Raw genomic sequence first — 12,971 nt, 5'->3', positions numbered from 1 at the left:
CACACACACACACACACACACACTCCCCAACAGCTTCTATCTATGCTGTCATATTTTCCAGTGGATAAAGCATGTGCTTTGCAGGGGTCATTCTGAAGACAGGATATAGGTGTTCTACAGGCTCTCTTTAGAAAAACACATCACAGCCACATACCGTATTTTTCAGACTATTAACCACACCATATATCAACGGCATTACAGTATACCATGTAATTTTATAAAACAAACCCATGTGTATAAACTGCAGTTTATTGAACGTTACATCATGCCATGTAGTTGTGGTGTTAGCACTACTAGCCATTTAAAAGTTGTATGAAGCCACCGCACACACACACACACGCACACGCACACGCACACGCACACGCACACGCACAAATACCCAATTCCCACTCTCAGTAAAAAACATTTCTTGAGCATTCATTTAGTGTTATGGTGTGGTGTGGGAATAGACGCTAAATGTTTCAGTCTAATTGTTAATTAGAGATGTCAATCTCATTTGTGACCATTATATTGATATCAGAGTAAGCCCTTGCTTTGTTGATGTCCCATAATTTCTCTCAGGATTGTTTAATGACTATGTAAAGCCATTTAACATCACCCACAGGTGGTTATGTTCAACAACAAGGAACTACGAATTGCTAAGATGGTTCCCTAAGCTAGAGATAGCGATAGAGATAGTTCATAGCCTCTCACACCTCTTGCGGAGGTTCAGGCGCCTTGACATCCCATTAAATACAGTCTGGTAGGAATACATGACACCTTTTACTTCATCATTATGGAAAACTGAATGTGACTGAGTGTGAATGGAAGTGTGTTCATCATCTATCCGATGTTGTGTTTCATACGTGAAATAGGGAGAGAGAGAGAGAGAGAGAGAGAGAGAGAGAGAGAGAGAGAGAGAGACCCATTCACGCTTTATCTAGCAGAATTACTGTTCATGTTACTAACTATCAGGCGGGGAAAAAAACATTTGCGTGTATAGGACGCATCTGAGGGCTGCAGGAGTTTTGCAAAATCAATGTATAACCGTCAATAGTAGGGAAATTACAGTACACACCCCCACACCCCCACACACCCACAGAGAGAAACACACTTACTGAAGTTCCCACATCCTGTTTCAGGCCCCCTCTTAACTCAGAAATCAGACCTCTGACACATCCACTTGGCCAGACGTAATGTGGCAGCTCTTTTTTTAAATCTCATCCCATGTGTCAGTCATCATATTTCATTAATTAGGCTGATTTCACGGTTTCCCTAATCCTCCATATTCCTTTGGGCAGCTACGTAATCTACACCCTCGGTTCCCAAACTGGGGTACGCGTAGTACGCGTGGGGTTCGCAGAATGTACACTTTGAAACAGAATTGCAACTTTCAGACGGAAACATCATTTTGTGCATCAAAATCGCCCAAATTCCCCTGTATTTTGTCCTGCAAGGCTGTATTTCTTTCTTATAAACACAACAACGATCGCAACGATGAACAAGCATTAATTAGAAAACAAAAATGTCACGTCTGTGCTGAACTCCGCTCCGGCCACGCCCCCCTATTCAACGATTGACACACAGACCTCCGTAGCCTGTCAAATTAATTCTTCCCAATCGCCTGCAAATAATGTTTTTTTTAGTCTTCTGTTCTGTTGATGGCTGGCAAACAACAACCTTAGAAGGTTTGGGTCACTTGTGGCACATATTATTCACTCATTTTAAGCCATCAATCTACCTCAGGGTGAACAAAGTGAGCCGAAACGGAATGAAACGGAATTAAACTAATTCAACTTTTTTATTTATTTTTTAAACGGCGGGGGGGGGGGGGGCCTTCCACACTCAATTAAGATCCCTCCTGTCTCTAAAGCATTACTATGCAATTTGCATGTTTGTACGGGCACCTAGTTTTGGCATCATGTATGGCATGCTATATGGTCATGTGAATGACACAGAAAAACACCTATTGGTACCACTAGCCGTTCAGGCTACACACTATTTAGATCTGTTAAGCACACTGTAAAAATGTAAGAAAAGCCTTCACAGTAAAACATTGGCAATTATACCACCAAAAACACACTAGTTAACACATTTTTAGGTGATGTAAGTAGTTTTGCCTTTGAGATAGTCAGTTTACTAGATTCACAAAGAGACTCCTTACTCCTGTTTTAAATAAATTGAATAAAATTCACCCTGGAATAACCCGTTGAGTAATTATAGCTGGTTCCTGCAGTGGACAAGTTTATGTCTCCCTGAAAAAAAAAATTCTGAGTTCCTTTTCACAGTGGGTGAATAGCCCATATACTCCTCCTCTGTCTCTGTGGCCAGGCAGGCAGCTGTTGGCATGTCAGCGGCCAGTGACTCATGCTGCCAGTCACTGACTGGGAGCCGTGACATGGGAGATCCCTGGGTTATCTCCGACTCCGTTTCAAGGTAAACAGGAACACGGACATGGTGTCCGGGTCACGGACCCACTGACTGTGAAGTGGCAGTCCGATACTCTCCGATACAGATACTCTCTTCTCAACTCTGTTACAATTAGAGTAGTAACGCACACATGAGATATCCACATGCTGGCACGTCAATCACTTGTGTACACATGCGTTAGTAGGACTAATCTCTTTGTTAATTAGGTTTCTTGCTGAGAGCTTAATTTGTGCTTCTACACACATGCATCCAAGAGGGTAATGATATGTGGTGCGTACAATAGCTGTGGCCTCCAGGCCTTATGAGTAATGTATCCACAATGCGGTTACTAATAAGGCACTCACAAAGTCACATCCATTTGCTAGACACATAGTCAAGTAAGGCTGGTGTTGTTTGTCAGTCAAAACGTCACAGATGAAAAGTATCTGATTTGTAGACCTAATTGTTTTGATAAAGACAAATAATTTCTTTCTGCTACACAGATTTTGGTCTTGGTTGAGTTTATGCCCAAAAATTATGCCTGGCATCATAAAAGGCCTGTGGGTGCTGCCATTCATGACCAAACGTTGGTAATAACAGCAGGAGGAGACCAGAGGCTTGTAACAACAGGAGTCCTATAAGTAAAGGTCTATGGACATAGACTCATACCAGAGGGTTGTGGGTACTGTAGTTTTAGCAACACAAGCCTATGGGTAGTGCTGCTCTAAGAACAAAAACAAATACTGAGGTGAGATAGCATTAACTATTGATATTTTACAGAGAACTTCATCAAAACCAGTGGCAACAGGCCTATGGGTAGTGTGGTCCTGTTAGCAGTGTTGTATTGTAATGTTTCTGAACTACTTTTTGAACTATTACTGTTAGAGGCTGGTACTGTAGTTCTGTCTGGGGAAAGCTAAAGGTCTGCTATGAGTCCACTATAGACCTGTGACCAAAGCCCTGTGTTCTGACAGGCATCAGTACTCCAACTGCGTGTGCAACTAGCCAAAAGGCAAAAGTGAGCCAAAGGGGTGCACGATTTTTATTCGACGGGGACAACACCGCTTTCCGTACAACTAGTGTGGCACTTCCTGCACAGAGGGGAACTTTGATGCAGCTCAGAGCACCAAAGTCAGGCGATAAATCAAATTGGTGGGCGCAGTCGAATATACGTGAGTTTTTATATGAGTGGTTTTAAGCATAAAGCCTCATATATTTTCATATATCATGTAATATTTTAGCGTACAAATGACTGTAACCTACCTTTAGATCTACCTTACCAAGTGTAGATCACAGGCATGTGCAGAAAGCGCTACACCGGGTGGTACACGGAAAGTGCATGTAGCCCCAGTAGAATAAATATCGTGCAGCACTAAAACGACCAGTCGAATAGGCCTGCAGACTGGTCAGGCTCAGTTCACTTTTGTTTCAGTGCGCAGATAGGGCGTGGTCCAGGCGAATAGAGCTTTGGGTAATGTAGTCCTTTGTGCAAAACACGATGGGTCCTGTAGTTCTTGTAAGCAGCAGCCCCAGGGGGAGAGCTCAGCTATGGGACCTGGCAGCACGCCCACCTTCACTCTGCTCCTCTGGGTTTACAGAAGTCTGCGTCTCCTTATAAGGTTGCCCTTCTCCGTCCGGGGCCCCTGCTGGGCGAGTACTGGTCTGGGTTCATAGCAGAACTGACACATACCACCAAGCTTCTCCTCCAGTACCAGCACAGCGCCAGTTTCATAGAAACTAACAGCCCCAAACACAGCCACCTTACTCCCTTGGGCAAACCCCACAAGCACAGCTAGGGTAAAAGCAATGATATTTCACTTGACGTGCTAGAAATCTGCTTGGGAAAGATCCCAGATGAGGCATGGCTGTTCACAAGTTCAAATAGAGTAACTAAGTGAAGCCTGCCAATGACAATTTGGCCATGGTGCAGCGAGAGAGGGAAAATCACATGTTTGTCATTTGATGTTGACATCGCAGCCATGACTGTACAACAGCCTCTCGGTTTCTCTGGGACACACACACCCACCCACCCACCCACACACACACACACACACACACACACACACACAAACACAAACATTCAAACACACACTCCACTGAAGGAACAACAAAATTGTATGGCTGATGTCCTGCTTACCCTCCCACGGTATCTCATCTTCCTCTTTCCTCCTCTTCCACCCCTCCTCCTCCTCCTGTCTCTGTGCTCCTCAGTTCCTGTGTGTTCTCCGTTACCGTTTGCTGGGGTCGGCAGGTGTGTGTGTCTGCCGATTACTCAAAGTCCTTCTACCGCACCGAAGCGTGTGTGTGTCTGTAGGTTAAGTTCACGTGCCTGTTAATCTCATCATGATCTCTGGCCCTCATCAAAACTACCTGCCTTTTCCTTCTTTCACTTACTCATGCCGTCTACTTCTTCCAGCTTCTTTCTACTTCTCACACTCTCTCTCTCTCTCACTCTCTCTGTTTATCTCTCCTCCCCACAGTCTCTCTATCTCCCCCTCTCTCCCTCTCTCTCCCTCTCCTCTTTTAGAAAATGTTAAGTGTCTTCCAATGACTACCAGTCGCTCTCCTGCCTGGGTCCTTTCCTATGAGGTCGGCGAACAGAGAATGATGCCCAGGCGTTAAGCTACACCAGTGGCACACTGACTGGTTCACACCTTTTCTGTCCCTCCGTGACACAGGTTAAATAAACACTTCCACTCCCCTCGCACGTTTGCTTCGTTGTTTTCCCCCCCTCCCCTCACACACACACACACACACACACACACATACACTGCTCCTCGTGACTGACTACAGCATTTCCAAATCTCTCTCTCTCTCTATTTTTCCCTTTCTCCTGAATTACAACACTAAAACACGAGCAGCCGTTTCACTCACGCATTACACAGCTGGACCGACTCGCCCTTTAAGCAGGAACGGAGAAAAAAAAAAGAGAAAAGAAAGGACAGAAAAAAGGCATCAGAAAATGTGCTGGCATAGACCCATGAAAGAAGGAGTCTGAGTCAGAGAAATAAAAGCGTTAGGAAAGTGTGGAAAAATATCCGAACAGTCTGGGACTGCTAACATTTAATCGCTATGAGACTGTAAAAAAATACAAACAAAAAAATCACATGACTAAGAGCTCTAAGCATTCTCTCTTCCTCCCTCCCTTTTTCTCTCTCTCTCTCTTCCTCTCCCTTCCTCCCTCCCTTTTTCTCTCTCTCTCTTCCCCCCTTCCTCCCTCCCTTCTGGCTGTCCCTCTCACAAGCTGGGACAGATTTGTTGTAAATGAGAGCCATGGAGCTGTCAAGAAGAGAAGATAAATATCATCTCTCTCTTGCGCAGCCGCCCGCACACACACACACACAGACACACAAACTTTCTCTCTCAAACATACAAAAAGGCACCCATATACCTACTCTCTCTCTCTTACACACACACACAGACACACACACACAAACACACACACACACAAACACACACACACACACACACACTTTTCTGAGGTCTATGTGTGAAACACAAGGCTGTTGACATGGTGACAGTGTGAAATGTGGGAATGTGTTTGTGTCACAGGGACAGATTTGCTTCTCTCTGTCTCTTTCTCTACCCTTCCCCTTCCTCACTGGGGCAAAAGTGACTAACATGTTCCCAATGCAGTGCCCAGCCTTCCGTCAGAAATTATTTATAATGCAATGTGTCCAGATATGTGACATCGTTCTCTCTTTCTCTCTCTCTCTCTTTCTCAATCCCTCACTATCGTCCTCCACAGTGGACAATGCTCTTCCCCCCTTTCTTTTGCACTTTTAAACACTTTTACTTGGCACACCTCATCTCTGAAACCTCTTCCTCCTGGTCCGCCACATCCCCTCCCTCCCCTCCCAACCTCAATCCATCTGGATTCTGCAATCCCCGTCTGACTCTTATTTATGAAATTGGCAACCAGCAGCAGCAGCAGCAGCAGCAGCAAAAACACAACACAACTGCAACTGCAAGAAATGCTCTCACACACACATATGAAATGCTCTCACACACACATATGAAAAACTGTACGCTCACACACACACAACTGAAATGCTCTCACACACACATATGAAAATCGATACGCTCACACACACAACTGAAATGCTCTCACACACACTACTGAAAAGCTATACGCTCACACACACAACTGAAATGTAAACAAAACCCTCTCAGGCCTGTTTATTCCCACAGGGACTAACATCAGGAAGATATGTAATGAAAATATGTCTTCTCAGTGTTTCAGTTTAGGAGGGTACATTGCACTACACCACATGTCTATAGCAACAACCAGAGCATGAGATTCAAGTCTAGTTTATTTCCCGACAGAGAATGTCACATTAAAGTGTTCATATTTTTTCCTTCACCTTTGGTCATTCCCTCTAATGTCATGAATGGCATAAGGAATACGCACGGCAAGACTGAAGCGCAGACAAACACACACAGGATTAAGTCATGAAAGATTAATCAGCAGAGGACATAGACACTACACTGTGATGACTGACAGCATAACCCGGGTCACTGTTTGTACAGTCTAGGACACAGACACAAATGCGACTGAATACACATATGCCTGAATTCACACACACATATCTGCAGACACGTGACATGAACACCCACACATAAACATACACATACATTTACACACACACTCACAAACACATACACACACAGACACACAGACACACAGACACACAGACACACAGACACACACACACACACACACACACACACATTGAAAGACTTACCTAGAGACTGAGAAAAGAGTGTGTATCAGGTAGAACCTTTGGCAACGCGGCAGAAGCTCATTTTCCTCAACACATGCCAGAAAAGTAATCTACATCTAATATCTCTACCGTACTCCCTTTCTCACTTACTCACACTCTCTATCTCACCAGTACTCACTGACACACAGCATCATTCAATCCACTCACGCTCTCAGTCATTCACTTAATCACTCAAACTGTCCACTTTTCCCAAACTCTCTAACTGTGTGTGTGTGTGTGTGTGTTTGTGTTTGTTCGTTTGCGAGTTATTATGAGGGGCCGTGAGGGACATTATTCAGAATACCCTCTCACACACACAACTGAAAAGCTCTCACACACACATATGAAATGCTCTCACACACACTACTGAAAAACTATACGCTCACACACACAACTGAAATGCTCTCACACACACTACTGAAATGCTCTCACACACACTACTGAAAAACTATACACTCACACACACAACTGAAATGCTCTCACACACACATATGAAATGCTCTCACACACACATATGAAAAACTGTACGCTCACACACACACAACTGAAATGCTCTCACACACACATATGAAAATCGATACGCTCACACACACAACTGAAATGCTCTCACACACACTACTGAAAAGCTATACGCTCACACACACAACTGAAATGCTCTCACACACACTACTGAAAAGCTCTCACACACACATATGAAAAGCTCTCACACACACTACTGAAATGCTCTCACACACACTACTGAAAAGCTCTCACACACACATATGAAAAGCTCTCACACACACATATGAAAAGCTCTCATACACACATATGAAAAGTTTTCATATGTGTGTATGAGAGCTTTTCAGTAGTGTGTGTGAGAGCTTTTCAGTAGTGTGTGTGAGAGCATTTCATATGTGTGTGTGAGAGCTTTTCATATGTGTGTGTGAGAGGGTATTCTGAATACTGTCCCTGAATTTCAGTGTAAACGGAAGGCATTTCACTTGAAACGGAAGGTATTTCACTTGAAACGGAAGGTGGAATGGGAAAACGGAATGAGAGCCAATCAGTTCGGCGTGTGTGTGATCTGGAAGCCTAGGGGCGGGAGTTATCAAAAAAATCGAACCAAGATGGCGGCGTCTCGGGAGCCTGTTAATGGGAAATATTTGATGTGAATAAAGCTATCTACACGACTTTTTATGTGTCTACATCGGCTCGGTTAGTTGTTCATGTGCTACACCAATGTTGCAAAGTATTGTAGGTCTTAACTGAAGCTGTCAACCGTTATTTTTTAGGTTGCTGCTAACGCTTAGACCAAAAATCCATTGGAACACATAGTAGCTAGCTAGCCTCGCTGCTAATAAGTATAACGTTAGCATGCTGACATGTTCTCATACGACCCCCTCATTGAGGCAGAGGTACTGTTTGCCTCCTGTCTCTGGGCTTTTTCACTGCCGTTTTATGTAAGGTCAGCGATTCTAAATATGTTCTACCCATACGTGAAATACATTCCCTATTCAATGGATAGAGAGCAACGCTCCCAGCATTACTCCATAGCAAATTACTTTGTCGCATGTTTGTTTGTCTGAGTTCGTTAGCAACAGTAACCATGGTTAGAAGCTGTCATCAGAAGGCCAGTAATAGTCAGGTGGCTTAACAACTCGATCGTGACAAGAGTGATAAAAGCATGAAATTTGGCACACAATTAGCTTATATCCTACTAAAAGATATTAGAAGGGGTGCCCAAGTGAAACTGCTAATTTTTTTGTTTTAATGAGATATTAAGTTTTGACCTAAATCAAGCAGTTATTTACGCATGTTTGTGTTTTCTTGTTTGTTTTAAAACTATATTTGCATTTGTATCTTTTATATGTATAAGTAGCCTACTGTAATATTTTATTAAAGATTTACTTCAACATCATTACCATAGCACCAACAAAGGCACATTACAGTACCAGTAGGCTACCGCAGAAAAACGGTAAAATTGGCGCAGATTGAGCATGTCTTTTCATCTTTTCCTACATCAAACCTGATTATATGAGGAATGTGCTGTTATAAATTGACAAATGTGACGATGAAAAATGAACAAGTCAATAGCATTTGCCGAGCTTATCGAGTACATAGAAGAATGTAGCTATTAAAAAAGGAACTCATATGTTTAAACTTTCTGAGCTGTCCTTGTACATCAAGAGGCTTGAAGATATTGGAGTTAAGAAAACTATAAATAAAACCAAATAAAAACTTTTCATATGTGTGTATGAGAGCTTTTCATATGTGTGTATGAGATCTTTTCATATGTGTGTGTGAGAGCTTTTTATATGTGTGTGTGAGAGCTTTTCAGTAGTGTGTGTGAGAGCATTTCAGTAGTGTGTGTGAGAGCATTTCAGTAGTGTGTGTGAGAGCTTTTCATATGTGTGTGTGAGAGCTTTTCACTAGTATGTGTGAAAGCATTTCAGTAGTGTGTGTGAGAGCTTTTCATATGTGTGTGTGAGAGCTTTTCAGTAGTGTGTGTGAGAGCATTTCAGTAGTGTGTGTGAGCGTATAGCTTTTCAGTAGTGTGTGTGAGAGCATTTCAGTAGTGTGTGTGAGAGCATTTCAGTTGTGTGTGTGAGCGTATCAATTTTCAGTAGTGTGTGTGAGAGCATTTCATATGTGTGTGTGAGAGCATTTCAGTTGTGTGTGTGTGAGCGTACAGTTTTTCATATGTGTGTGTGAGAGCATTTCAGTTGTGTGTGTGAGCGTATAGTTTTTCAGTAGTGTGTGTGAGAGCATTTCATATGTGTGTGTGAGAGCATTTCAGTTGTGTGTGTGAGCGTATAGTTTTTCAGTAGTGTGTGTGAGAGCATTTCATATGTGTGTGTGAGAGCTTTTCAGTTGTGTGTGTGAGAGGGTATTCTGAATAATGTCCCTCACGGCCCCTCATAAGTTATGCTGGAGCCTTGACTCACATAGATGAGTGTGTCCGTGTGTGTGTGTGTGTGTGTGTGTGTGTGTGTGTGTGTGTGTGTGTGTGTGTGTGTGTCTACATGTGTGCGTGTGTGTGTGTGTGTGTGTGTGCGTGTGTGTCTACATGTGTGTGTTTGTGTCACAATCCCAATATCTGATACTTGGGCCAACAGATGCCCTGTAGCTCAACAGCAGCATGTCGCTCCAATAAACTCTCTGTAAGATAGTCTAGCATTAAATCCCATGAAATCTGACATTTAGTCAGTTTCATGAACAAACAGTAGACATGCAAATATATCCTGCATACAAAGACCACCACAACACTGGCACACAGTTCACAAAACAGGGATACACACATGTTCACATCCCTCAGAGGACTGCTAATGGCTTGACCTTATATTATAATGTCACTTTTAGAATTAACACTCACTTACAAGTGTCTGAAGTGAGGAAGTGAGGGGGGTATTCAAATTATAAACCAATTAACCAATACTTGAATAATTGAATCAGTGCACACCCAAGTGTATCAGTGCATACCCAAGACCCTGTTTTCCAAACCCATGTGTCTTTACACCTGTCTCCATACAGTGCAGGAGCTTCATGCCAGTACTCTTCACTGGTTTACTTCAGCTAAATATGGTGTTGCAAATTTGAGTGGGTAGTTGCGAACTTCAGTGTCTGCAGGTCTTATCTTGCTCTGTAACAGGGTGCACATTTCCCTCCAAATCAAAGTGAGGCTTTTCTTTGGACATACATCTTGTGATGCAAGCCCAATCTACTCTTAAGAACACCTTCATAATATCTAAGGTGAGGCCTTACATCTTGGAATGATACAGAAAACCAGTGATTATACTATAAAGCACGTACAGTATGTGACCACCTGCCCAAGTATGTGGTCTTTCTCACAGAAACGGGGAAAGGCGAGGTTACCTTTTCAGGCCCAACTGATATTGAATACTGTCAGTAGTAACAAGGTCAAGCGCCAATCCAGAATATAATATTCTCCATTCATATGTGTCTGTGCAGAATTTGGGATGATGAGGGCAGGGTACTAGGAGGCCAGTATGACAGTAAGGTAAAGGTTTTGGATTAGGGTCTTGGGATATCTCTGCTTGCCAGAAAATGTAAACACCCGGTTATTTGGGGGGTGGGGTCACATTAAGGCCAGCCTGTATACAGTCTTCCTAAATCAGTGGTCATACCTACCGTCTCTGTCTCCATCGTGCTGGATGAGGGATGTTTGAAACAAATGGAGATTCATGTTAAGTGACACAGGTCAGATTTGCAGACAAAGAATTAAAAACGTGTTGAAGACCTACACAATTAAAGGGACCTATATAAAGCGAGTACAAAGACTTACAGTGCCGAGCCTGCAACAGGAAAGTGCATCTAGTGTGAGAATACAGCAATGAGAGAGACAGCCAATCAGGGCAGCAGCTCCAGCATTCATAGACCCTGCGCAACCATGAATAATACCACAGCAGAGCAAGAGACCTGTTACATCGCGAGGGAACCAGCCAATGAGAGACCAAGTGCTACAGGGGTGAGGCACGGGTCAGCACACGCTAATGGAGAGACTGCACTTAACCTAGAAAGTGTGAGGACAACCCCCAGGACCAGAGGACCATTAGTTTACCTTTCTCTTCTATCCGGTCCAGAAGAACTAAAATAAACTTTCTTTACAGTTATGGAGGTAAACAGACACAGGTCTTTCTGTGGGGATCCTTTCCATGTTGCAGACACGGATATGTAATAACATTATGAGCCTGTCAGTGGCAAAAACAACATGGATGCTTGCCTCATAGGATTACACTGTCAGCCGTTTGGCAGTTGCCAGTTACAGCTATCTAACTCAATGCTGGACTGATTTTATTAGTTTTTGTCCCTAGTAAAAAATGTAACCCAAAAAGATGGTAAAATAGGGTTAGGTTAAAACATACCAGAGTTTTCCTTTTAGTACTAAAAGAATAATTTTATTTGAAAATGGTTCTTCATTGAACCATTTGGGCCTACAAAGAACTTTTTAGAAAGAGGTTTTTTTGAGAACCTTTTTTTCTTGGTGGAAATCGTGCCTTAAAGATCCATTCATTTCATTCATTCTGATGGTTCTGTGAGGCACCTTTTGGGGTTCTTTAAAGAACCATTTAAGTAAATGGTTCTTTAAAGAACCTTGGTCTTCTATGGCGTCTCTCTAATGAACCGTTCCTGGTTCTGGTTATCACCTTTATTTTTCTGTGTGCTATATATTTATACAGACAACATTAAAGGTCGCTTCTCACAATGATGCTAAACATACCTAATATATTGAGAATGTGAAAACTGGTTCTTCTTAATCCCCTGCTCTCTTTCAGACCCTTAAGACATTAGTGATGGCCCTCAGGTGGGGGAGGATGTGTGGAACATACTCAAGCTATGTCAAGCTATGGCGGGATCCGACAGAGGCTGTCTTTGAGCGGGACTAATGCCAAGCTCGCTACTTGAGTGGTAAGCGATAATCCCACGTGAAGGACCTGAACTAACCAGTAAAGCCAAATGCAAATAAATGGACCACTTAAGCCATAACTGGTGAGTGCAAAGTACCTTACAGTTGAATGTTAGGTTTTAACCTCCATGTAAAACCAAATTTCTTTCAGTTTTGTGCTATAAGATACAAATGTATTGAAAATTAATTTCACTGACACTGTTATGTGGATAGGCACTGTTGTTTTCAAACTAAACTATCAATCCAAATGATTCTCTACGTAAATACTCTGACTCTCTGAAAAATGATAAACACAGCTTGTTACTATAATGAATTTGATGTTTAAATAATTGGCAGTGCATTATTTATTTATTTATTGTGTGTGTGTGTGTGTGTGTGTGTGTGTGTGTGCGTGTGTGTACGACAAATCTTCTGTT

The 12,971-nt window shown here is 42.7% G+C and overlaps 1 protein-coding gene across 3 annotated transcripts in view; it reads right to left on the bottom strand.

The window, feature by feature from the left end:
* myo1ca (myosin Ic, paralog a) overlaps nucleotides 1–12,971 on the bottom strand; it is a 37,157-nt gene that overhangs the window by 21,467 nt on the left and 2,719 nt on the right. The window contains exon 1 of one of the 3 annotated variants that reach the window (XM_012828449.3): nucleotides 4,526–5,549. The exons of the other annotated variants lie outside the window; for them this stretch is intronic. Within the exon in view, the coding sequence (XP_012683903.1) occupies nucleotides 4,526–4,543 (18 nt within the window). The 5' untranslated portion in view covers nucleotides 4,544–5,549. Of the gene's footprint in view, nucleotides 1–4,525; nucleotides 5,550–12,971 lie in introns of those variants that run through there. 3 annotated transcript variants of the gene reach the window in all.

This window comes from Clupea harengus, chromosome 8 (assembly GCF_900700415.2).
Source record: "Clupea harengus chromosome 8, Ch_v2.0.2, whole genome shotgun sequence".
NCBI classification, from domain to species: domain Eukaryota; kingdom Metazoa; phylum Chordata; class Actinopteri; order Clupeiformes; family Clupeidae; genus Clupea; species Clupea harengus.
Note: the sequence above shows the minus strand (reverse complement) of the source record. Positions and strands in the feature narration are given on the sequence as shown.